At 51.1% G+C, this 24,084-nt stretch overlaps 1 protein-coding gene across 20 annotated transcripts in view; it reads right to left on the bottom strand.

Moving 5' to 3' along the window:
• Nucleotides 1–24,084, bottom strand: part of SPTAN1 (spectrin alpha, non-erythrocytic 1) — a 58,707-nt gene that overhangs the window by 512 nt on the left and 34,111 nt on the right. For 6 of the 20 annotated variants that reach the window (XM_019728741.2, XM_019728745.2, XM_019728737.2 and 3 more), the window contains 30 exons: nt 22,811–22,858; nt 21,979–22,070; nt 21,522–21,666; nt 21,233–21,414; nt 19,775–19,874; nt 19,414–19,611; nt 19,166–19,312; nt 18,361–18,464; nt 18,098–18,260; nt 17,702–17,716; nt 15,980–16,111; nt 15,600–15,737; nt 14,529–14,633; nt 12,303–12,511; nt 11,350–11,470; nt 11,050–11,171; nt 10,590–10,722; nt 8,655–8,753; nt 6,814–6,973; nt 6,081–6,157; nt 5,479–5,688; nt 4,793–5,089; nt 4,280–4,392; nt 3,865–3,882; nt 2,733–2,795; nt 1,436–1,490; nt 882–1,078; nt 751–804; nt 519–665; nt 293–440 (listed from right to left, as the gene is read on the bottom strand). In XM_019728741.2, coding sequence (XP_019584300.2) covers nt 293–440; nt 519–665; nt 751–804; nt 882–1,078; nt 1,436–1,490; nt 2,733–2,795; nt 3,865–3,882; nt 4,280–4,392; nt 4,793–5,089; nt 5,479–5,688; nt 6,081–6,157; nt 6,814–6,973; nt 8,655–8,753; nt 10,590–10,722; nt 11,050–11,171; nt 11,350–11,470; nt 12,303–12,511; nt 14,529–14,633; nt 15,600–15,737; nt 15,980–16,111; nt 17,702–17,716; nt 18,098–18,260; nt 18,361–18,464; nt 19,166–19,312; nt 19,414–19,611; nt 19,775–19,874; nt 21,233–21,414; nt 21,522–21,666; nt 21,979–22,070; nt 22,811–22,858 — 3,792 coding nt within the window. The remainder of the gene's footprint in view (nt 1–292; nt 441–518; nt 666–750; nt 805–881; nt 1,079–1,435; nt 1,491–2,732; nt 2,796–3,864; nt 3,883–4,279; nt 4,393–4,792; nt 5,090–5,478; nt 5,689–6,080; nt 6,158–6,813; nt 6,974–8,654; nt 8,754–10,589; nt 10,723–11,049; nt 11,172–11,349; nt 11,471–12,302; nt 12,512–14,528; nt 14,634–15,599; nt 15,738–15,979; nt 16,112–17,701; nt 17,717–18,097; nt 18,261–18,360; nt 18,465–19,165; nt 19,313–19,413; nt 19,612–19,774; nt 19,875–21,232; nt 21,415–21,521; nt 21,667–21,978; nt 22,071–22,810; nt 22,859–24,084) is intronic. The other 14 variants (XM_019728746.2, XM_074331126.1, XM_019728743.2 and 11 more) reach the window with 5 other exon arrangements.

The following is a 24,084-nucleotide window of genomic DNA, read 5'->3' as shown; positions in this document are numbered from 1 at the left end:
CACCTGTCAGCTAAGCCACCACTAGCCAGGCAGACAGGTGGGTGGATTTCCAGACAATCAATGCCCATGCTACGCCCCGAGTCCGAAGCCGGGTCTGTGAGCTGATTAGGACCTTGGGCCTGGACTGAGGTCTGTTTGTAGGTGGGGATGGCACACCTGTACCCAGCAGGGGAGGGTGCACAACTGGGTCTGTTACTGCAGACTCAGCTCGGCTGCTGCGACCCAGGGGGCAGCCCCCAGCTTTACTTTTCAAAGGAATCTCAACCCCCCTCCCCAGGGCCGAGGGCAGGACCTGGTACAGCTCCTCCTTGGTCACGTAAGGCTTTCCCTCAGAGCTCAGGGCCCGGAAGGCGCTCTCGATCTCCTCGCTGGACTTGACGTTCTCCGTTTCACGGCTGATCATGAAAGCCATGTACTCTTGCAGGGAGACGTGGCCGTCCCTAGGGAGGGGCAAGTGCAGTGAGCGGCGGGCAGCAGGTGCTGTGGGCAGAGCTGCTTCCACTGCCTCCCCAGCTCACCGGTTTGGGTCCACAGTGTCCAGAATTGCTTCGAACTCAGGGTCAGGTTCCCCTTCCTCCACCATGGGCAGGTCGTAGCCCAGAGAGCGCAGGCAGGATTTGAACTCCTGGTGGTTCAGGCGGCCGGATTTGTCCTTGTCAAAGTGCCTGCAGCACAAAGCCGAGGGCGGCTCAGCAGACAGGCCCTGCTGCTGAGCCCACCTCCCCCAGCCAGGGAGGCACAGGTACTCACTTAAACATCATGCTGAACTCTTTGAGGGCCTCCTCGGTCACGCCTGTTGTGTTCCTGGAAGAAAGAACAGAATTAGGGCCCGGGCCCTTGGCCGCACAGCAGGCATCTTACCCTGCCCTGGGCACAGGTACCTGGCCTGGATCTGCTGCTCCAGGTTGTGCTGCATGCGCATGCCCAGCTGGTCCAGCTGGTCCCACTGCTGGGCCAGGCCCACCGTGCTGTGCTCCGTGTACTTGTTGTCCAGGATCAGGGCTTCCTCCATGGCTGCCCCCAGGTCCTCGATCTTCTTCAGCTGACTTCTCATGGCTCGAATCTCCTGGTGCTTGCGCTGTAGGGGTGAGGGAGCAAAGATGCAGGGGACGGGCTCTCGCCTCAGTCACCATGCCCAAGAGCCCGTGTAGCAGACACCCAGCAGCCTCCGCAGAGGGATGGATTTTAGCGTGAGCATCACAAACCCAGGGGTGGACCTGGCTGGGGAAGAGTCCACACTGAGGACCAGAGGTGCCTCTCCCTTTCTAAGCAGGGCTCCAGGTAGCAAGCGTCAAATACAGACGATGGGGGTCAGGCTGCTTAAGGGAAAGAGGCACCCAACTAGCCCGCCCTGTGCTCAACTTGAAAGCAGGAAGGCCTGCTGGGTGGACGGCTGAAGGGTCTCAGCTGGGCTGGGAGCCCTTGGGGCACTTACTTTGGTAGCTTCAAGCTGGGATTCGAGGGTCCCGGATTCTTCCACCATGCAGGACCTAGACACGGAAGCACAGTGAGGCAAGGGGTCCTTACTGCAAGCTTGAAGTCAACAATCCTCAGGTGAAACAGGTCTGCATCTTGAATTTTATTAAGGAAACAACCTATCTGCTGCTGGCTATCTTCCTACGTGGCCTGGGAGCCGCGGAGGGCAGGTAGTATTTTCCCGTTTCCGAGAAGCTGCAGTTTGATGTGACGTGCCACCTGCCCAGGACCAACTGGTGGGCCATGAGTGAGCCCCACCCAGCCTGCTCCCAGCTCCCAGGCCAGGGCCCTTTCTCGTGGCTCCTCAGACCCAGGCAAGCTGTGTGACATGGTGACTAACCCAAGCTAGGCCTTCGAGGGGTACCTTGGTACAGAGAGGGGCTGCAGGCCTGACAGTGCACACCCTCTGCAGCCAGAGGGGAGAGATGCCCGGTGCAACCCCGCCCCCTGACAGACAGGGAGACCCTAGGGAGGAGGGGAGGCTGATAAGCTGGTAAACACCCCCCCAGGAATCCCTGGAGTCTCCTGCAGGTTCCTGAAGAGGGGAGCCACATTCTAGAGTGAGGGACAGGAGTGGGGGGAGATGCAGTCAGATGACCCCTCAGACAGGGAAATAGTGCTAAGAGATCATGACCAGATTTAGGTTTTGAAATGGTTCTAATTCTGCGCAAAGGAGGGAGGTGGCTGTGACTAAGCCCCAGACTGAGGTTCCATGATCTAGAGACGGTCAGAGCGAGAAACTCCTTCTGGGGTCAAGTTCTGAAGAGCAGGGGCTGGGGAGCCTTCATCTTCCTGACATAACCTGGTGCAAGGTCATTGAAGGCTATCAGTGAACTAAGACGACAAACAGGTTGGGGTCGCATGCAGGGACAAGTCACACGGTGCACGTCCTTGGTGGGATTTAGCCCAGCCTCCCCTGTACCCACATTTGCTCCAACCTACCCTTTTAACACCTAGCGAGCCAGCGTTAGCTCTGAAATCTCCCCAAGTTCCAAGTGTCTAGCAAGGCAAGGCACCAGGCTTCCTTCTAATCTAGCAGCTCAGACTCATAATCACGCCATGTCCCCCAGGGCAAAGCACACCCCCAGGACCTGGGGGCAGGAAGCTGGGCGCCGGTGCAGTGGGAGGAGGACAGACCCCTCCATCCCAAGCGGCCGCGGGCGGTGGGTTAGTCAGAAAGCAGAGCCGCCTGGGGAAGTCGAGAGTGCACAGGTGAAACCACAGTGAGGGAAGAAGAGAAATAAGAGGAGAAAAACCTTCCAGACAGGTCATCCCCAACTTCATACTGATAGACACGAATGACCCGACGATACGCTATGCTATTCAAAGAAAAGAAACCAAATGAATACACCGAAGGAAGGAGGCGGCGAGCATACGGAGACAGACACACGCCACAAGGCCCAAGCTGGCGGTGCAGGCAGGGACCTGGTGGAGGGAGGGCCAAGGGCCAGACAGGCAGCCTCGGGGCAGCTCACACTGGGAATGGGCAAGACGGGACGGGGCTGGGGAGGAACCACACAGTACAGGGAGCATGGCACCTACAGAGACAAGACCAAGACCAGCAGACACAGGCCCGGGGGCCAGGAGGAGAGCAGATGCCAGGGCGGCGTACGAGCTCCAGCTAGAAACCAGCTAGAAACGGGTCCGAGTTCTGACCCATTCCGCCTGCAGTACGGGGGGTCGGATCAGTGTGGGCCTCCTTCTCCCGTTGTCCGATTTACCTGTCTGCAGGGCCTTAGGAGCACTGGGCTAAGCACTGTGGTCCCACCAACCCTGTCCTTGGCAGTGGGCCTGGGAAAGTGCACAGGTGACGGACCCAGGCAGAAGCCAAGGCCTTGAGAAGAGGCCCCTACTGGGACTGGGTGGGATGGCACTTCTGCCTTCTGTTAGGGCAAATGACACCTGTCTGTCTCTCCCTGGGAAACCCGGGGGTGCTGGGGGCGAGGTCAATGCCCCTTGGGGACTTACTGCACCAGCCTGAGCCCCCTACACCTCATCCCACTTTACGCCCATGACCTCCTAAGGACTAAATACGGTCCCACTGGAAACATGGGGAAGAAGCAGACGAGAAGTCCAGTATCATCCCATGGCTGAACCAGCATGGGGATTCCCAGAGGCTCTGGCCTCCTGGCTTGCTCACATCCTTTACCCAGAAGCCCTTGGAATCTGAACAGGAAGATGGGAGTGGCTCCCCTCCCCAGACCGCAGGGTGTCAGGGACAGTGGGCTGTGGGGTAACGCACACATTCCTTGTAAGGTGACAGGGACGGGGCAGGGGAAGTGCAGCCTGGATTCTCTGAAAGCCAGGCCACAGGGGGACAGAGGGCAGAGGGATAAGCACACGAGACACCACACCATGAGCCCGGAGAAAGAAGAAGACAATATTAACCCATCGAGGAGATATGTTCTGTGGAGATGGGATCCAAGCAGACGCAAGACGAGGTGGTGTCCAGACAGCAGCAGTCAGGAGGCGGCGACACACGGAGACAACAAAGAAGAAAAACAAAACCAACAGCGTCAGTGCCCACATTGCACTCAACCCCAGACAGTTGTCACTCAGTTGCTGCTCATGGCAACCAGGGGCCATGCCCGGTCCCACCCAACCCGGGACATCTAGCAACTTGATCTTTGGGAAAAGTACCACCCTTCCTCTGCCTCCCGTGCTCCTAACCCTCCCGCCCGTAATTACCAGCATGCTTTCTGCCTTCACGCAATGCTCCCCCCCCTCCCTGGAGCTGGAGGCCTGGGCACTGAGCCTGGGGACCGGAGTGCTCCCAGGCTGAGCACAGGGGCAGGGCCGGCACCTGGTCTCCTGGATCCACTGGTGGAACGCGTTGGCGTGCTGGGCGAACTCCTGGCGCAGCTTGTCATTCTCCTCCTGCCGGCGCTGTTCCTTCTGCAGCTCCAGCTCCCTTTCCTAAGGATCACAGGGAGGCAGACGCCACGTCAGCCCCGGCCCTTCCTACACGGACAGGCTCAGGATGGACAAGCTGGCCTTAACATTTGAGAGGGGCAGGAAGTCATTTTCTGAAGCCGGAACACAAGAAACAATTGTTCCGGGGTCAGGGAGGACTGGACATCAACTTCAAGACAGTGGGAAGGAGTCTGGGAGACACTGAGTGAGCTCAGAAGTCTCTGGCTGCTCGCAAACCCCCAGGACTCTGGCATGATGTGCCGTGGAAGTGACTAGTGATTTCTTCCAGGGCGGCTCGTCTGACACACGTGGTCATGTCTGATAAAAAGCACCACGCTTCGTCCGCCCGGCAATCCCAGGCCGGCAGCCTGGGCAGGAGTGCGGGGCGCAGCGGGCAGGGCACCTTGATGATCTTCTGCAGGTTCCGCCAGGTCTCCTCCAAGGCCTCCATGGTGAACCAGGTGTAGGGGTTGGAGGCCACGCGGAAGCTCTTGATCTGACGGTCCAGCTCGGCCAGCTGGTTGAAGTCGGCCTGGGCTGAGCTGAGCGAGGAGCGGAAGGCATCGTGGGCCTCACGCAAGGCTTTGATTTCTTCCAGGGAGTTGCAGCGCACTGGGTCTGTCAAATCCTCCTCTGCATTTTCGAACCAGCTGTTGAAGGCAGACGCCTTTTTGGCAAAGGTCAGGAAGAGGTCCTCCACCTGAAAGCAGAGGATGCTGTTAGGACAGTGGCCAGGGCTGGATGTGCCATCCTTGGGCAGGGCGAGCAGCGGGGTGTGGGGGCAGGAAAGGCAGGGGCAGTTCCTGGGGTGTCAGGGTCCAGACGGCACGCGCTGGCTTGGCTCCTTTCCCCGACTCCCACTTGTGAAAGTCCTGCATCTTTCTTCCCTGGCTACCCGTCCCCCTTGGTATGTGTGAATTCAGTCTGTCCGAATGGCAGCCTCATGAGGGCAAGGGCACCTCTGCCTTGGTTTAGCTGACTCCCTGTGCAGCGCCTCGGTGCCAGGCGGACGGCAGAGCATGGCGAATGGAAGATGGGTTTGCCTCCCCTGGGCGTCAGGCTGGCTGAACGGGGCCCGGCCACCCTTACCTTGCGGAAGTGAGCCTGAGCCTCCAGCAGCTTCTTCTTCCGGGTGGCAGAGTTGGCCAGAAGCTGGCTCCACCTTTTCATGAGGGAGGCGTGCCGGGCCTCGATGGCCTTTGACTGAATGTGCTTGGCAGCCAAGAGTTGGTCTTTGAGGGCAGTGATGTTGGCAATGCCCTCCTGCTGGAAGGCCTGCAGGCCAGCATCAAAGGTTTCCTGGAACAACATGCGGTGACCGCAGTGAGACGGGAACTTGCTCTTTCTGGAAGCCGCAGCCAGACTGTCAGCCCAGAGTCCCCACCTTCTGCCCCTCGGTCACACCTGCCACTCTTTCGCATGTCCCTCAGGCTGCAGATTACCAGGCAGCCTCCCCCCCCTCCCTTTCAGCCTCAGGCAGACTGAGGTCAGACACCTTGAATGTTAAGGCCACAGCACACAAGCCTGGTCTGGAAGCTCCCTGATGACCAGGACTGGATCTTGTCTGCTGCTGAGTCCCGAGGGCCTAACGTCAACTAGTCAAATGTCTCAACGAAAGATGCTGACATTCATCTCCCAGGAAACACTATTTGACTACATTTCAATCGACCAACAAAGTGGCCACAACTGACCTGTTTGGTAAGGAGAGTTTGGACAGAAGATAGATCTCGGCCATAATCATCTGTCTTCAAGCTGTTCTCCTTTTCACCTAGAAAACCAAGCATGAGAAATACACCTCTCCTTCTAGTTTAGTGAGATTAAGTTAAAAGAAAAACAAAACAAAACAAAACTGAGGCCACTGTGATTGTGTACATTTAAATTTCAGTATTACTAACAGCAGTCTCTGAACCCACATTTGCTGGCTGCTCCCTGCACCCCAGACCCCCATTCTCCATCTGTGCCATGAAGAGATGTGGTTCAGTCACTACTTATGTGACAGCAACTACCAAGGTCACGTGGGTCCCAAAATCAGTCTAGTAACTCCTCCCCTGAGAGTTGAGGGCACCCTGGACCCCGTAGCTAAGGGGCGGTGCAGATGCAGCTTGGTGCCCGCCGCTGGGCCCATTTTGTTCGTGTTGTGACATCCCCTGCTGCTTTCATCATCCCAAGGCCTGTTTTGGTAACCCTTGTGTTGGCCCAGTGCTGCGGCCCCGGCTCTCGGGGTCAGAGCCAGACCACATGGGCTCCTTCTGGCTGCCTCCAGTGGTCTGCCCTGGTGGCGCGTTTGCTCAAATGCCCACGTTTGATTAGTTTCTTCTCTGCAGAAGAAAACCCACTGCACAGGGAGCAGACGAGCTGGGGCTCTGGAACAATCATCCTGGCCTGGGCAGGTAAGAAACTGGGGCCTCACGAGACGGTGCTCACCGATCCAGGACTCCACCACGTCAGCTTTCCAGTTGAACTGAAGGAAGGCCGAGTTCTCATCCAGCTTTGCCTTCCTCTGGGCGGCAGCTCTCTCCAAGTCAGATACTTTCCCATTCAAGCCCTTCATCTTTGAAGAGATGTTCTCCTCGTGGTGATTGTTCTAGGCCAAGAAGAGAGGGCACGCCCTGGTCAGCCTCAGCACCCACAGCAGTTACCTGACCTGCACCCTCTCTGCCTGGAGGGTCTCAATTTCTGGCAGACGGGCCATGTGTGCCTCATCCACCGCCAGGGGGAAGAGTGGGCAGGGCGCTGAGAGCCATGCAGAGTAAAAGCCTTAAGGAGATGAATACTGGAAATTCCACATAAAGGAATTAATTAATTCTAAAGAAATTAGGAATATACTGAAATGTTAAGTCACAATGATGGATTCATCAGCATTATTTTTGACAGCAAAAAACTGGAAAAAGCCTAAGTAATAATTACAAATAAAATATTATACATCCAAACAATGGCTATTATGCATATGCAATAAAAACAATGGTTCAAAGACTGTTTTGACACTGGAGACTGAAAATTATGGAGTCCCTAACCTCTGATTCAGTCTTGGTTAAATCTGTATTTCAAAACATACTCCATAAGTCAACACAAAGTTTAGAGAGAAACTCAGGAAGGAAACAGAGATTGTTGCTGAGAACAAAGCACTGGACCCTTTGCCAGAGGGTGGAGTATATTCACCAACCAGTCATGTCACAGGTTTCAAGAGCAGAGAGCGCTGTCAGATGTGTGTGTGTGTGTGTGTGTGTGTGTGTGTGTGTGTGTGTGTGTGGTGTATGTGTAGTGAGTTGTACACTGGTCTCACCTACACCTGTACATGGTCGGTCTGTGAGTGAAGTAAGTTTCATGTTCGTTTGTCCCTGAGGAGAAGGAAACAAAGCTGGAGTGAGTGGATTTTCACCTTATTGTTACCTCCTCTGGACAAAATCTCTAGTCTCAAGGCCTGTAAATGATGCAGATTCTGTGATGAGAAATCTTATTTACTCATCGTGTATTTGTGACAGGAAATTGTAACTGTTAAAAGTTGTTTGTCCTCCAGAGCTGAATGTTCCTCATTGCACCTAAGTGACAGATGATTCCCTCGTGACGGATGGGGACACGACATGTCATCTGGAACCTCACCGTGACAGTGACTCGACTTCACGGTGCTGAGAGCACCGAGACCCTTTATCCCTTTATTTTTTGCTTTCTCCCCAAATGGCTGTTGAGCAAAATAAATGTTGTGATTTTACCAGATTCACTTCTAAAACATCCTGGACAGCAGCCAGGTTTTAAATAATTTTATGGAGTGATGTAATCCAATCAGACAGGCATCTATTTCACCACGTGGGTAGCTGTACACGTGGGGAGAAAAAGTCTGAAGGCTGGGCAGGAGGACCTTACCGGTGGTCTCCAGTGGCAGCTCGGTGGGTGAGTTTCACGACTTGCTTCCTTGTATTTCGTACTATCTCTATAAAGAGCTTTATTACTCGAGAAAGGAAAAGAGCAGCCACGTGAGAGTGCCAGGGTCACAGAGGACCAACAGGGACACTTCTCTGCTTAATTGGGGCAGAAAAACAAGTGCCATAGAGAACCTATACTGACTGGCTTCCAAAAGGGGGCACACAGCCAGCTAATGGCGTCATCTTCCTTTTCTTTAAGGAACACAGGAATGGAACTGCTACTGGTCTCGTGCAAACCTCTGCATGGCGACTAGAGCCGGGGATGAGCTTTGTGGGGCATCTGTGGCATCAGCATGTGGGCACCTGGTGTGGGAAACTGGGGTCTTAGCAGCAGGCCAGGCTCACCTTCTTGATGAGGTCTTGTCCATTAGTGCAGACGTCGTTCACACGGTCCTTGTGGACTGTGAAGTCTGTCTCGAAAGCTTCATGTTTCTTCAGTAAGCCCTGGAGTGGAAGCAGCAAGGCCGACACTGAGAGCCTGGCATGTGTCAGTGTGCCAGGTACGGGGACAGAGGGGAGCCAAGCTGGAAGGCGTGTGCCCTCACACACATCACAGCAAAGCTGGGGACTAAGGTGACACACAGGCACAGAAATAAGTATAAAGGCAGTAAAACCATGCCTTTAAGGGAATGAATACTGGAAATTCCACATAAAGGAATTAATTAATTCTAAATAAATTATGAGGAATGTACTGAAATGTTAAGTCACAATGATGGATTCATCAGCATTATTTTTGACAGCAAAAAACTGGAAAAAGCCTAAGTAATAATTACTTAAATAAAATACTATACATCCAAACAATGGCTATTATACATATGCAATAAATATGTATAATATAATATTTATTATACATATTTGCAGCGAGAGTAACCGGCGGGGGGCTGGCTTAGGAAGTGACGTCAAGAAAGGCTTTTCTGAAGGGGGTAAGGTTTGCTAGTCAATCAGTGTCCCTCTTGTCCTGTAGGAGACCACAGAATGACAGGAAACAGCTGGAGAGACACACAAGCAGAACAATACACCTCTCCTAAGGTTTAACCCAAGCACGTCTCCTCAGGGGCCTTTCGGTTTTGTCTTTTCCTCAGAACCACCAAAGCACTGGAGACAATGCCCTTTGTATTGGCTTGTAGAAAACGCGACCATGCCGAGGAGGGAAATCCCTCAGTCCAACTCAATTCTACCCACATCACCCTGAGCTGCACAGGACCCACTGGCGGGGTGTGGCTCACAGGCTACCCTGATTCTTGGGAACACACACTCTGCTTCCAGAGCTGGTGACACGCATTCAGGAATGTTCCACTGTAATGTGCAGCTCCTCCTATCCAGAGGGGAGTCTGCTCATCCGCCCCGTGACCTGGACTGCCAACAGAAGGCATAGGATGGACACTGCTATGTCCCGTCTGACACTAGCCTTAGGACTCCTTCCAGACTCTGCCTCTGCCTCTCTCAACACTGCGTGAGAAGCTGGGCTTCCTTGCTGGCAGATGACAGGCTGTGTGGAGGGGAACTGAAGACGTCCCAGCCAACAGGCAGGAATGGCTGCCAGCCACACGAGTGACACCACCATGGATCTCAGCCCAGCTGCCCTCTGCCTCGTGCAGCTGTGTGCGGAAGGCCATGTAACAGCAGCAGAGGGAATGTCCCCAATTCACAGAGTCATGGGAAATAAGAAACTGCTGCTTTTAGGGTTGATAATAGATCAACAGTTAACCAATGTATTTGGAAAGTATGCCGTGTGCTGTATTGTGTTGCCCGAAAAGATATGAAGTCCCAACCTCTGGCACCTATGAAGGTGGAAATGAGGTCTCTGCAGAGGCGATCAAGTTAAGGTGAGGTCATCAGGCTGGGCCCTAATCCAATACGACTGGTGTCCTTATAAGAGGGAAATGCCATTGGAAGACGGCCACTGACACCAGAGGCAGAGACTAGAGTGATACAGCCACAGCCATGGACTGTCTGGGGCACCAGGAGCTGCAAGAGGCAAGGGTTCTCCCCTAGCAGTTTCGGGGAGCAACTTGTGCTGCTAACATGTGGCTGGTTACTGCCTGCCTGACTGACCACAGGGCTTCATGAACCGGGGTTCACAAAGTCACACCACTTTTGTCTCCAGGGGGACAATGTCTCTAGCGTAAGATCTTGAGGGCAAAAGTCAACCAACGAGAGCTTGGCTGCTGCCTCTGTGCCTCCCTGCAAGACCAGAGCCACTGCCCAGGCCAACAGGACAATGGTGAGCAGCAGGCAGGTGCTGAGCGGGGAGGCAGGCAGCGTGCCCGTGTCTCTGACCTGGATGGCAGCGAGAGTGTCTCCATAATCCTCACTGGCCACCAGCGTCATCTTCTCATTGATCCAGGCTTCCTCCTCTTCCACATTGGCTACAAACTGCTGATATTCCAAGGACTCTTCTAGCCGCTGGCCCCTTATTACAGGAGACAGAAAAAATCAGCCATGACCTCTTCCAACTTTGATTGTGACAGCTAACATCCGCTTAAAAATATAAATGATAAGTGTCAGGTGTAAATGGTTCAGTCAAGCCTTCTGCATAATACAAAGGAACACAGTGAAGATCAAACAGGAAATTCTGGAACCATAGGCTGTTTCCAGATTCACATAAAAGAACCAGCTCAGCAGGGGCCTGCTTGAGGTGGATCTGGAGCCAGCCAACTGTGGCAGTGCCACCTTCAAGGCCAGGGACTAGGAGGCGGCAGGAGGGCCGGAAGCGCCTCCGAGCCGTCGGGCTGCTCACCGAGCCGTGGCCAGCTTCTTCAGCTCTTTCCAATGCTCCACAAACTGCGCCAGACGCTGCTGAATCTCCTCCTTCCCGATGGTGTTATCATCAGACAGCTTCTTTCCAGTGTCCAGGACACCCTGATAGGCAAGAATGAGCAATCAACAGCTATCTCCTGTTTCTAGATGCTTCCAGGAAAAGGCTTCAGCATCAAGTTCAGAGCTTCTTCCCGGTTTGGGACGAGGGGCCACAAACACTGCAGAGACCTCAGGGACAGGAACAAGGGCAAAGGATTGCTTCGTCCAGAGGCCCCCTCACCTGAATGGCGGGTTCGTGGGCAGCCAGTTCTGCCTCCAGCCGTTTGTGTTTCTTCCTCAGGTTCTGAACGCCTGTTAAGTCTCGGCCATAGTCCTCGGAGCTCACCAGCAGCTTCTTCTCCCTGAAGACACAGGCAGGCAGTCAGTCTCTCCACCTCCACGCTCTCAACCGGAGATGTTTGGTCAAAAGAGCGATGAGGACCTTCAGCTACAACCCCCAATCTCTCCAGGAAAATGCCTGCCAGTCTCCTGGCAAACAGAAGCCTCTACTTCCCAAATGAACAGTGTCCATGTGTGAAAACGGGAGCACCTGCTGTGCTGACCCCGCAGAGGGCTGGGCTGCCCGGGAGAACGAGGAGGCGCCGGTGGAACCGCCCTGTCAACCCTACTTCACTGAATAGACACACATCATATACGGAATTATAAAGATATTGATCTATTTTTTAAAAAAGGAAGTGAGGAATTCAGAGAGATTTTTCCGAAAATTGGTCTATTTACATGCTACATCAACTGGAAAAGGGAGACTGAAATTTTGGGGGGAAGGAGAATTACAAACAAACTCCTTCCTTCAGGAATCAATCTTGCCCAGGAGGTCTGACTGTCTCTTCTAGGCAGGAGCTCATTTCCTCAGGGACCGCAGGGCAGGGTCTAGACAAGGTGCAGTGTAACCACCAGGCTTCACTACCACTCGGGCCACTGTTGACTATTATCACTGCACACCAGGACAGCAGAAGAAACAGGTATCCTGGTGAGTGTGTCGCAGAGCTGGGACCCAGCCCAGCGTGGCTGCCAAGGCCGTGCCCTTCTGCCACACTTCCCTGTCTCATCACCACTGTCCAGTCATGGCCAGACGGCCGGACCTCCTGACTCTCGCTCTGAACCGCGCATCCTATGGCCGATAAGGGCTCAAGGGGCGTCCCAGGGCCCAGAACCTGAAGCCCCAGGAGCACGTACTTGATCCAGGACTCCTCATCATCCATGTCCCGGAAGAACTGGTGCAGGCGATGGGATTCGTTGAGCTTGGCTCGCCGGGTGGCGGCCATGCTCTTGATCTTCTGGAAACGACCGTTGATGGAGTCCCGCTTGTCCTTCACCTGGGAGGTGTCGAAGGCACTGCTGGTCATCAGGCTATCTGCTTGGCTGTTCAGGTCCTTCAGGCGATCCTGGGGTAGGGGACACAATGGGAGGGGTCAGAAATCTGGGTGCCCACGAATACCTGCTTGAAAATAAGAGCACAGGAATTCTCACTCAGTGTGGTGCTGATATTCTCAAAGTGTGGTGTGTGCACCCCCAGGGTTCTAAGAGGTCAGAACTACTTTCGTTACAATACTAAGACATTATCTTTCATTTTTACTATGCTCATTGCACTGATGGTGCAAAAGCAGTGTGTGTGTGGGGGGGGGGGGGGAGAGGACTCTGCTGAGGCCTTCGCCCCAGGCCGTGCAAACTGCACTTCAGAAATGGATTCTTCACTGACCTGCACTCGCAGGGAAACATGCTATCTCACGAACACCCTTTAAAAGGTAGCACAAGCTGTTTAATTTTATTAACTATCCAGTGTGAAAAGATGGGAAACGCACACAAGCACTTCTGCACACCCAAGTTCCATGGCTGACGAGGCCAGGCACGCAGGGCAAGCTCACCGAGCCACTTTCTCATAGGCCACCATGTTTACTTGAAAGACCAACCAACTGTGGTCATTCAGATTACGGGAATCTGCTAAATAGTGTCGAGAATGAAAAAAGTGAACCTGTCACTTTAAGGAAAACTGATTTTGTTGCTAGTGCGGAAATTCCAATTTTTATGAGAAAATTAGAATTCTGGAACATTTCCATCTACCGCTGTGAACTTGACGGCTTTCTAATAGATAACGATTTTTCTGTTGAGACTGGTTGTGATTATTACCTAATGTGATGCTATAACGACACACGTCAACATCTCCCAGTTCTACATACCTAACTGAGCAGAGCAGCAATTTCCAAATGATTTTGTAACCTCATGCATGCGTACAAGATCCACTGGAAGGCCAACATGGACCAGTGGATTGTAATAGAAAACAGTATAAAAAACTGAGGGTTTCAGAGTCCACTTTGCAACTAACCTTTAAGAAACGACCACGTAGTGAGTTTGGTATAGTATCAAATATTCACATTAATTGTCTGAATTAAGCTACAGTAGTACCTCGGTTTTCGAAAGTTTCAGAACTCAAATGGTCTTCCGGAACGGATTACGTTTGAAAACCGAGGTAGCACTGTACTACCACCTTCTCCAACTATCTGTGTGAGGTTATCATCACCGATGACGCACCACAGTAAACTGAATTCAGAAGCAGTCACGAGAAGCCAGCTGTCATCCATTAAGCTGGACGTTACAGATTTGCAAAAATATCACCTACGCCGTTCTTCTTTGTTTTTGGAAAAATACAGCTGTTATTCACAAAAAATGTGACTTATGTTAACTTGCAATGGGTTTATTTTAAACGACTCAATACATTTTTTTCTCCATTCTCTTAGTTGTTTTATTTTGAAATAATTGCAGACTTATAAGAAGTTGCAAACTGCATACATCCTGTGTGTCCCTCCCGCAGCTAGAACGTCTTTCATAGCACAGCGTCAGAATCAGGAAGCTGACACTGGTATAATCAATGCACAGACCTCATTCAGTTTTCACCATTTCTCACAGGCATTCATTTGTTTGTCTCTGTGAGTGTACTGTGTAGTTCTATGCAATTTCGTCACAAGTGTAGATTTGTGTAATCACCACCAAAATCAAGACACAGACATTGTTCTGTTAGCACAAAGGAATTTCCTCGGTCCTTTCCAGTTGCATGCCCACCCTGCCCCAACTCCTGGCAACCACTAATTTGTTCTTCACCTCTATGATTCGTCAATTGAGCATGTTATATAAACGAAGGAATATAGTATATAACCCTTTGATACTGTTCCTTTTAAATTGATGTACTTTTAATAATGGTGACTATTGACAGACAAAGCCCTAATGACAAACTCTCCTAGGGGCCCCGCAGTAACAGTTCAGAGTATAAAGTGGCCCCAAATCATGAGGTGTGAGAACCGCGGCTCTATGCGATGGGTATCACTCCCTTTCCCCGTATGCTCCGGTTGTCTTTAGCGGTCAACGCACAGCCGCGCCCAGACACTGGCCTGGCCACCCCCGGCTCACCTCGTGGGCAGATATATCCGCCTCCAGCAGTTGATGCTTTTTCAGCAAGTTGTTCACAGAAGCCAGATCTTTGCCGTAGTCCTCAGATGCCAGCAGGGCTTCCACCTGGCCGTGAAACACAAGGCAAAGGCTGCTGTGTGGTGCCCACTTAGGTTCCGGGAAGTCCAGGTGCCCAGCTGTAATTCCAGGTCTTTGCATGGACAGCAGCAAACTTCTCAATCACTGTTATTCCTGCTCAGTGAGCAGCAGCCCTGTGGCCTAAGATGCTCTCCCTGTCAATCAAACAGACTCAAGCGCCTGTGGATTTAAACACTACGGCTCAGGGCAGGGTCCCAGAGCCTTCACGGTGGTACGATGGCTAAGTGCACAGCAATCCCACTTCAAGGAAACTCCCTCAGGGAAAGAATCAGCAGCATGGGCAACGATTAACGTACGAAGACGTTCACTGCAGCACAATGAGTATCACCAAAGAGCTAGAACATGGGAACGTTAAATGATGGCGTGACTGTGACGGCTTTAGGCAGTTACTCAAACATGTGGGAAGAATTTCTAGTGACTTGGGACAACACACCCAGTACACACTAATGAAAATTACACCATGAGCCCAGCTATATGTAAAAATACAGCCATACAAATACTCATGGAAATATGCAGAGAGTGCTGGTCTCTAAAAATTCCTATTCTTATACTTTCTGTATTCTCCAACTTTTCTATCGAGAACGCACTGCTAACTCTGGCTCCCTGACCCACTGCTGTTTAAGTTCCTGTTGGGCAGACTCGGGAGCACTGCCCACCACACACACCCCACAATCTCCTCCTATTCGCACTCCCTATGGAGACGAGCGATCTGTGGTCCAAGTCCCCCGGAAATAAGCTCTCTCCCTAAACACTCCTGCGCTCTACTTATGAATTCCCCACAGCTCACAGTTCACGTCTGATAAGGAAGATTTCTGCTAAAAGAGACACCGAGAGAGCCTTGAGTTTTCCTGGGTTTAGGCTCGTTGACCTATTATCCCAAACGACTGACTTGATGCCCTCTGACGATGGGAAGGGAAAGCCTCTCGGCGTTACCTCAGAGAGCCAGAAGTCAAAGTCCTTGATCCCTGTGTTAAAGTTCTGTTGCTTGTTGGCTTCTTTCAGTTTCTGGCTCTTTTCAGCCGACTTCTGCACCAGGAACTGCCACTGGTCAGCCAAGGCGGCCAGCCGGGCCTGGGGAAGAGAAGGAGCCATTAGACACGGTGATGCCGCTCAGCTGAAACCCATGTGACACTCCTGAGCGGAGAAGGGACCACACGCAGGGAGCTATTCCCACTCCCATTTCCCATCTAGCATGCAGCCCAAAGTCATCGCTCCGTTTATCTTCCTAAGGCCGGCCCTCACAGCTGCCATCGAGCTGCCAGTCACAGCCAGCCCCTCCTCCTCCTGGGCCAGGGCAGGGCTGGCGGCCCTACCTTCACAGCGTCCTCGCTGCCAGCGCAGGCCCCGCGCTCAATCAGGGAGTTGCCCGTATCGATGACGCCGCGGATCCGGTCAGCGTTGGCGTGCAGCTCTGCCTCGAAGGCCTGGTGCTTCTGGTGCTTGCTCTAAAAATACCAACAGCCACATCTCAAAACCAGGTCCTGCCACTCCATTTTCTCAGGGAGCAGGGATTCTTAAAGATCTGGGGGCAAATGCCAACATTTTTTTACAGAAGGCAACCACAGAATTTGTGTGCATGTTTTAGGGGTCAGTCCGCTGGGGGACCAGCAGAGGGACTGGGCCAGGAGAAAGGAAATACACCAGCTCAGGAGTAGGTGAATCGAGTCAATTCTTAAATCAGCTGGAATAGCTATGTGGGAGTGAAGTCGTGGAATTATGGACTTTCTAACATTGTGCAGGAGATGGCAGTGGCCAAGTGTAGTTTTGAATGTACTTGTATATTAATTTCCATCCACGGCTTTTTTCTGAGTGGACAGAAGCTCTAATAACACACATATGGATCTCTTATCATCTAAGAAAGCAATCACGACAAAGCAATGTATGCAATGGTCAGGCTGACCCTCTGTGACAGAGGAAGGGTCCACAGCTGCTGCAGACTTTAGCTGTCATCTCACATGGTCGCTGTCATTATCAAAACTCCTGGATACTGTCAAAATCCAGGTTGGACTCTAGGCAGGAGTTTCTCTTTGCTAGGAACTAGAGGGCCTGGGTAGGGGTAGGGTGGGGGGTGGGGGAGAGGGGGTGATTGCTCTGGACGCTGGGTACTGACAGGGTTTTTAAGAATCCACAAAGACGAGACAAGTGCGAGGACATAGCTGTGGCACAATTCTGGGTGAGAAATGCAAGGTCTTGGGAAGAGTGTTATTTGGGGAAAAAAGAACTAAAGAAAAAAAGCAGTATAGCTGGGGAAGGATTCTGTATCAAATGTTTCATTTCAGGGGCAGCAACTATCAGAGGGTGGGGACACCTGGCTGGCTGACCGCAGCACTCATACCGGGGTCTCTGCGGTGTACCCTGGTCCTGCACCCCAAAGCAAGAACAGAAAGGGTCTCAGATACCCACAAATCCCGACGAAACCTGATTTCCCCTCTTCTTCTGTCTCCTGTTCTGAACTCTTTGGTTCAAATCCCATCTATTCGAGTTCTTCATTTCTTCCATCCATTTAAGCAACTTCTGAGCTACATTTTGGCCAGGAGACCCTTCCACTACCCTGTGAGTAACATCCACTTTTATCTCAGGGGGCAAATCATGTGCCTCTCTGTGGATCTCTAGCCCGTCCGTCTCCTGTGACTAATACGAAATTCTCACAGCCCGCTAGACACCCCCTAGGGCCATGAGCCCACATCTACACAGAAAAAGCTGATGACTTCATTTTTAAAAAGCACCTCTCGAAAGAAAGCACTGAACCACTGCCCCCCAAATCAAACATTGTACAGAAGTTGCCTAAGTCATTCACTGGGAGGGGGAGGGGGAATGAAGGGTTGCAGGCTAATTACCACAGAGAAAGCCATATCCCACAGGGACACTTGAATGGGGTGTGATGGATGATTAGAAATGAACGATTAGAAATGAAAAGCATGGATGAAGAAACACCAGGAGGCTGTGTGACCACAACAAGAATCTATACAGAAGAACACAAATACTGGAGCTCCAGTAACTAAAACTTAAAAAAAAAAAAAAAAAGAACAACTTACCAGCAGCTTGGAAAGCTACAAAAATAGATTAAAATAACAAGAGTTCAGTACACTGATGTGAATACACAAATCGGCTATTAAACAGAATCTCATTTTGCTGTCATACTTCCCCTGGGAAGCTCAGCATTTGGGGACAGCAAACAGAAGGGGACTCTTTAGACTTTTTACGACAGACATAGATGGTTTCAATAGAGACAAAACAGCTTTGAAGTGACTCTGACAATTTAGTGGGAACTTTCACCAGCTCAGCTTATTAAGAGAATTTTCACTGGCTTCACCATGGGCAGGAAGAAGCTGTTTCACAGGTATGCCCCCCTTTTCAAAGACGCTGCATTTCACATAATCTCCTCAAGGACACGGGCTACTCTGAAGACAACGGCAACCTGCTCATCTCACCTGGATGTTGGTGGGATCCTTATAGGACTCATCGCTCGCAGTCTGTAATTTCTCACTGATCCAAGCCTCAATCTCATCCACGTCCCGGCTGAACTGCTGGAGGGTTTGCGATTCTCCCAGCTTTGACCTTTTCTCAATCATCTGGGCTTTTAGACGTCGCCACCTGAGTGAAACCGAGGCCAAACAGGCATGTCCATTAAACAGGACCGGCCAGGGCTCTCACACAGGCGTGGGGGGTGCATCAGCAACTGTGGAACACCCACCTGTCCAAAACCTCGTTGCGCCGGCTAGAAATGTCGCCTTTGGCGTAGTGGCCGGCCGCGATGAGCTGGTCGGCAAAGGACTGCAGAGCGGCTATCTTCTCCTCCTGAGGGCAAACAAGGGCGCCAGTTCAAGGTGGGCAAGGTGGCTCTGCCTCACCTCGACTGCAGGTCTTGAGGAGAGAGCAGTTATTTTGGGTGACTGAGAACTAGCTGGTGGCAGGATCGGAATACACCGACACTTTAGAAGCAAGCGTGTAAGAAGCCAGAAGAAAGTTTGATTTCAATCATTACTAGAGTAGAGTTTAACTCAAGAAGAGTCCAGGTCACACTGGGGTGGGACAGGGGCTACAAGACACATACAAAGTTAGCCTTACCAGAAAAAGGTGGTCGGATTTTCAACAACAGGGTTTATAACAGAGTTTTACATCTGAATTGTTCAAGTTCATGGGTTTCCTCACCTACCCACTTTCTCTTCCTTTTCACAAGAAATTGCCCCCCTTCATTAAAACCTCATAAACACCAGGATTTTTATATAACGTTAAAAAAGTTACTTATGTAACCATCAGTTTTTCCTAGACTGCTCAGGTGTGCCTTGGTGACACAGCAGTGACCACGTAGCTTCTTTCACGTAGTCAGAATCAAGTACTGTAACTTCAAGGAGCTGCCAAAGCTCTCCAGCTGAATCACGATGGCTAACAGACCATTTGTATTCTAGTCACTGAGAGGAAAGGGGAACAAGCCAGCAAAGAGAGAGGCTGTCCACCGGGAAGAACCCAGGTTCAGACTCTAAGGTCAGAGGCCTCACCTGGACGTTAATGGCTTTGTCAAAGTCCTCATGTTTTTTGATCAGGGCCTCCACACTGTCCAGAGAGTCCCCTTTGTCTTCAGTATTCAAGAAAGCCTCCCGGGCAGCCATCCAGTTCTCTGCTTGCTCACAGTCCCGATGAAACAGCTAAAGGAGGGGCAAGGCAGGTGAGAAGATGGAGCCTGTGACACCAAACACCTGGTCAGAAAGCCTGCCGCCAACAGGGAGCCGCCAGCCAGCACGTGTACCTGCAGTTCGAGGCACTGATCCAACATCATCCTGCGCTGAACCCAGGCCTTCTCCAGATCGGCCCGCTCCTGGTCCAGAATGTCTAGTTTCTCCTTGATCTCTGGGCTGGCATAGTGCCCATGGGCCAACAGCTGCTGCCCAAACTGCTCAAATGCCTGGAAAGTGCCAGCCCTGGCATCAATTTCTGTCCGGTGTTCCTGCCAAGAGGAGGGAAGGGATTAGATAACTGGCAGAAGATGCCCACTCTGATGTCAGCCACCAACTCACCTCACCCACAAACGTGCAGGTGGGGGAGGTGCGAGGTCTGCACGGCCGGCAGAGCAACCAAGTTTCTGCTACTCCGCAGGCGGCTCTACCCACCTGGTGTCGTTCCAACAAAGCTTCAGCTCCGGTGACATCCTTGGCTAGCTCATCCGAGGACACCAACCCTCGTATTCCATTGATCCAAGACATGAGGTCCCTGGGAACCAGATCCACAGAGGGACAGCTGTTACGTTATGTGGCAAGCAGGCTTTCTGCCCAGGAGAAGAGAGAACTACACAATTCTTGTCTCAGCCCATTACTGGGGGTTAATCTACTCAGTCTGGTGAATGAGGTTAGATCTCTGAAAATTTATTTCAAAGCCTATTGTTTACCTTATCGATACATATACTGGGGGTGCCCAAAAATGGACACATTTTAAGAGATGTTACATATGTATTACTTTTTGAAGTTGAATTACAGTAGCGATGTATAGTATGACGTTTGCTCAAAAGATGGTGTTAAATCAAATGAATGAGTCATTCGTTGTTTTACAATTTTAATAGTTTTTTTCCTTTCTTAAAATGTGTATAGATTTTTTTGGCACCGTGTGTGTGTGTGTGTGTGTGTGTGTGTGTGTGTAAATCAAGAATTCCTCAGAAAAAAAATAGGTTTATAATCAAGATCTTTCCTCCCTACAGAAGAACAGGTTCTAACAAAGACAACAGCTGTGGTTAAGTTTTCTACAGCTTCAAGTGAAAACACCTATCTTTAGGATTTAGACTTAAAAGCCCTAGGTCTATGCAAACATTTAATCCAGCTTCTTACAGATGTCCACATACAAGGGCACAAAAAACAATGTTTCAGGCCATATATCATATGCTTCTTTTTATGTACTGGCAAATCCACAGAGGCACAAAGCAGATTCGACGCAGAGAGGGGGTTGGGGAGTGACTACTTGTGGGGTGTGGGGTGGTCTTCTAGGGTGATGACAGTTTCAGAACTAGAGGGGGTGGTGGCTTTGTTAACACTGTGAATACACTAAATGCCACTGAACTGCACACTTTAAAATGATTTTGTTGTGTGACCTGTGGCTTTCACCTCAAAAAAATAAACCATGACCACGACTGGGACCTCCTACCAGAGGTTCATGAAGGCCAAGAGCATCATCTGCCTGCTCCCACCCCAGAGGACACGCCCCAGATCACACACACACACACACACACACACACACACACACAGCAGTGCGTGAGAGAGAACACTGAGCATAAAACTATACAGAAGGGCTGTCTGTCCTACAACGAGGACTGGTAATTGTGGAAACAACTAAGGTACATCCATGTTACATGAAAACTATATCTAGGGAAAAAACAGAATACCATTTGGCAGGAGGAGGGGAGAGGTGTGTATGTGTGTGTACACATGTATGTGTGCGTGCACACACTTGGATAAGCAGTAGCCGTTATTCCTGCCTTTGTGGCATTCAGTGGTTTGAATGTTTTACACTGTGCATGAATTACTCTCCTAAAGAAAACGACCAGTGAATGGTCCTGAGCTCCCGAGTTCAGTGCATTTTACCGGAAATCACTGAGGAAGCGCTGCAGGTCGTGGGAGTCACCCAGCTTGGCCTTGCGCTGGTCCGCACGCTTCCCCAGGCTGTTCCACGCCTGGTTTAACTCGGTGCACTTTTCCTGGAGGTCCTCTGCCGACTCAGGGTGGGACTGGATCAGGCGCTCGGCTGTTTCCCCAAGGGAATTGACCTAGGGTTGGAAAGCGGCAAGAAAGCAAGAAGTAAGGGAGCTCGGCTCCGTAGGACGTGAGACCTGGCTCTGCCTCAGACAAGTACGATGACTCTGCAGCCTCTCACCTTGTCGCCGAGGGCCGCAAGGTCCCTCTCAAAGCCCTCGTGCTTCCGCTGCAGGGCCTGGACACTGGCCAGATCGTGGCCGTAATTGTCTGTGTTTAGAGCCTGATTCTTCTCTTCAATCCATTCTTTGGTTTCGTCGGCATCTCTGTAGAAGAGACAGACATTCAATTTAGCAAATGCCGAGTACAGGTGCCTCGATTACAGGACAAAGAGGAAAGTCTCATTTGGCTGGCACTGTACATTGTCAGTGGTTTCCACCAAGGGCAGCTCTAAAAAGCCAAAATACACATCCGTTCACTCAGGAGTATTCACTGAGCATCTGCCCTGTGTCACACGTTCCCAGGGCCCAGAGCACAAATGTCAACAAGCTGAGATCTCAGCTGGCAAGTTTGGGGCCTACGGCTGTAGCTACAACAGTCGCAGTGTCGTCCTCTTGCAGCCCCGGGGCGGCCCTCACCTGTGGAACCTCTGCACTTCATGGGCGCTACCCAAGAGCTGGCTCCGCTCCTCAGCCAGCTGCTGCAGGGACCGCCACCGCTCATTTAGCTCCTGCGGGAGGACACACGGCGTCAGACTCCGGGACAGGGGCCAGAGCACTGATGGTTTAACTTGAAAGGGAAAGCTGGGGCACAGGTCATTTCCTCTTTCCAACCTTCCTAGTTGAGAACATGAGTGCGCAGCTTCAGCCAAAGCCCAGAAAGTCAGAACACGCCAAAGCTCATCGAATCCGACCGTGGGGTCAGCCCACCAACACCTGACCTGGAATCACCTTCATTGCCTCTGACTCATCCTCACTCTCAGCTCCTACCTAGCCGGCCGCCTGACTCGTAGCAACCGCTGAAGAACTGCCAAGTGCATAAACCCCGAGTCTACTGTCTCCACACACTGGGCCCGCTGCATCACCAGGCCCAGCAGGCCTGACAAGCACAGGAGACTACAGACCTTGTACTGCAGGAGACAACCCACCCTGGGGTCCAAAGAGGCCAAATCTCTCCTGTGAGGAAGCAAGAGGGGCAGCCGCTGCCTTCTGGACAATATGCTCCTTGCAGCTCCCAGCCCTACTGGAACCTAAGGGAAGGCTAACTCAACGTACTAAGACCTGGAAAGTTCTTGGCTGCAAAAGCCAACCCTGGGCACGAAGAGAGTTAACATTTCCTCAGGACACCCTTGGACCCAGGAAAATGACACATGCAACAGCTCACACAAATTAGGACAAGAGCTCTGTGAAGACAGGAGGAAACCAGTGAAGGAGACTAGGGGAGACAGGGGGGCTGGCTGTGGTTTCTTACCTTGATGGAATTAAAGGTGGCCACGGTGTGAACCATCAGGCGAGCAGACTACGTAGGGGAGGAAAGCAGAAAAGCAAAACTAATCAAGTGTCTGCCAATTACTGGACAGAAATCTGAGATGCAAGTGCCAGTAGTTAGTCCCCAATTATTCAACCAAAATTATCTTAAAGGGATACTGTTAAAATTCTGAGCAGAAGCATTAATAAAAGTATCAATCACTAGAAAGTCTTGGAAAAACCCAAGTGCACAATTAGGTATAATTCAGCAATGGATTTTCCTTGATGAAGAGTGAAGGAAATGGTGAAAACTGCCATTAAGACAGCAGGTTGGACAGAGAAACAGCTCAAACGCTAGAGACTAGTATTTTTCTTGTCCATATCACAGAACAGTCCAGAAAATACATTCAATTTAACAAATGCTGGCAGCTGAGACTGTTCAACGGTCAGGTAGACCAATAATTTCATTTCTAATTATGGTTATTGGGCTGCTCTTCTTTTTAACAGTGTCCCCTTCATCGAAGGGCAACAGCCTTACCAGATGAAAAAGAAAGTGAACCAATGAATTCGTTTTCTTCCCATCAACATAGTTACTTCTTTTAAAAATGAAATATCCCTTGGGATCTCAGAGCCCACCTAGTTTTATGTGAAAGAAATTCCACTCGGCACACACTATCATGCCCGTAATCTTCACATATGTAAAGAAGAGGGGGGACAGGGCAAGCTTAAATGCAGGGAACTTCGGCTCATCAGGTGTTCCTATGGCACACCCAGGTGACATTTTCAAATAGTGTGCACGTGTACAGGTTTCAGAAGGCAGACACCTGCTTTCTCCAATCCTTTTCAGAAATAGGATGTATTACACTTATAAACCCATCTGAAATACGTTTCTGAAAGAATATTCGTCACCTGGAAAACTGCCAGAGGTCAGACAGGTAAGGCTGTTGCCTATTCATGTCACCAATAATCAAATTTTGCTATCTAAGAAAAATTAAGATTGAGAAAAGGGGAGGAAGCAGAATTAAAAAAAAAAAAAGCACCCCACCCCCACCCCCAGATTTGAGCCTATTTATTGAGAATAGTCAGAGCCTGGAAGAATAGCAGGTTGGAAAAACAGACCACACCCCTAGGCACTCAGAGACCGAGGGGGTGAGAAGCACCCATCTAGGAGGGCTGGTGGCAGGAGACTTTTTTGTTTTTAGGTTTTCATGCTTTCTTCGTATCTCAGGAAAGTGCACTTTTATAAAGTAGAAGTCTGCTCTAACTTGCCTGCCTGCA

This window comes from Rhinolophus sinicus, linkage group LG04 (assembly GCF_036562045.2).
Source record: "Rhinolophus sinicus isolate RSC01 linkage group LG04, ASM3656204v1, whole genome shotgun sequence".
Classification (NCBI taxonomy): Eukaryota; Metazoa; Chordata; class Mammalia; order Chiroptera; family Rhinolophidae; genus Rhinolophus; species Rhinolophus sinicus.
The sequence above is the reverse complement of the archived record's forward strand: the minus strand, read 5'-3'. Positions and strand labels throughout refer to the sequence as shown.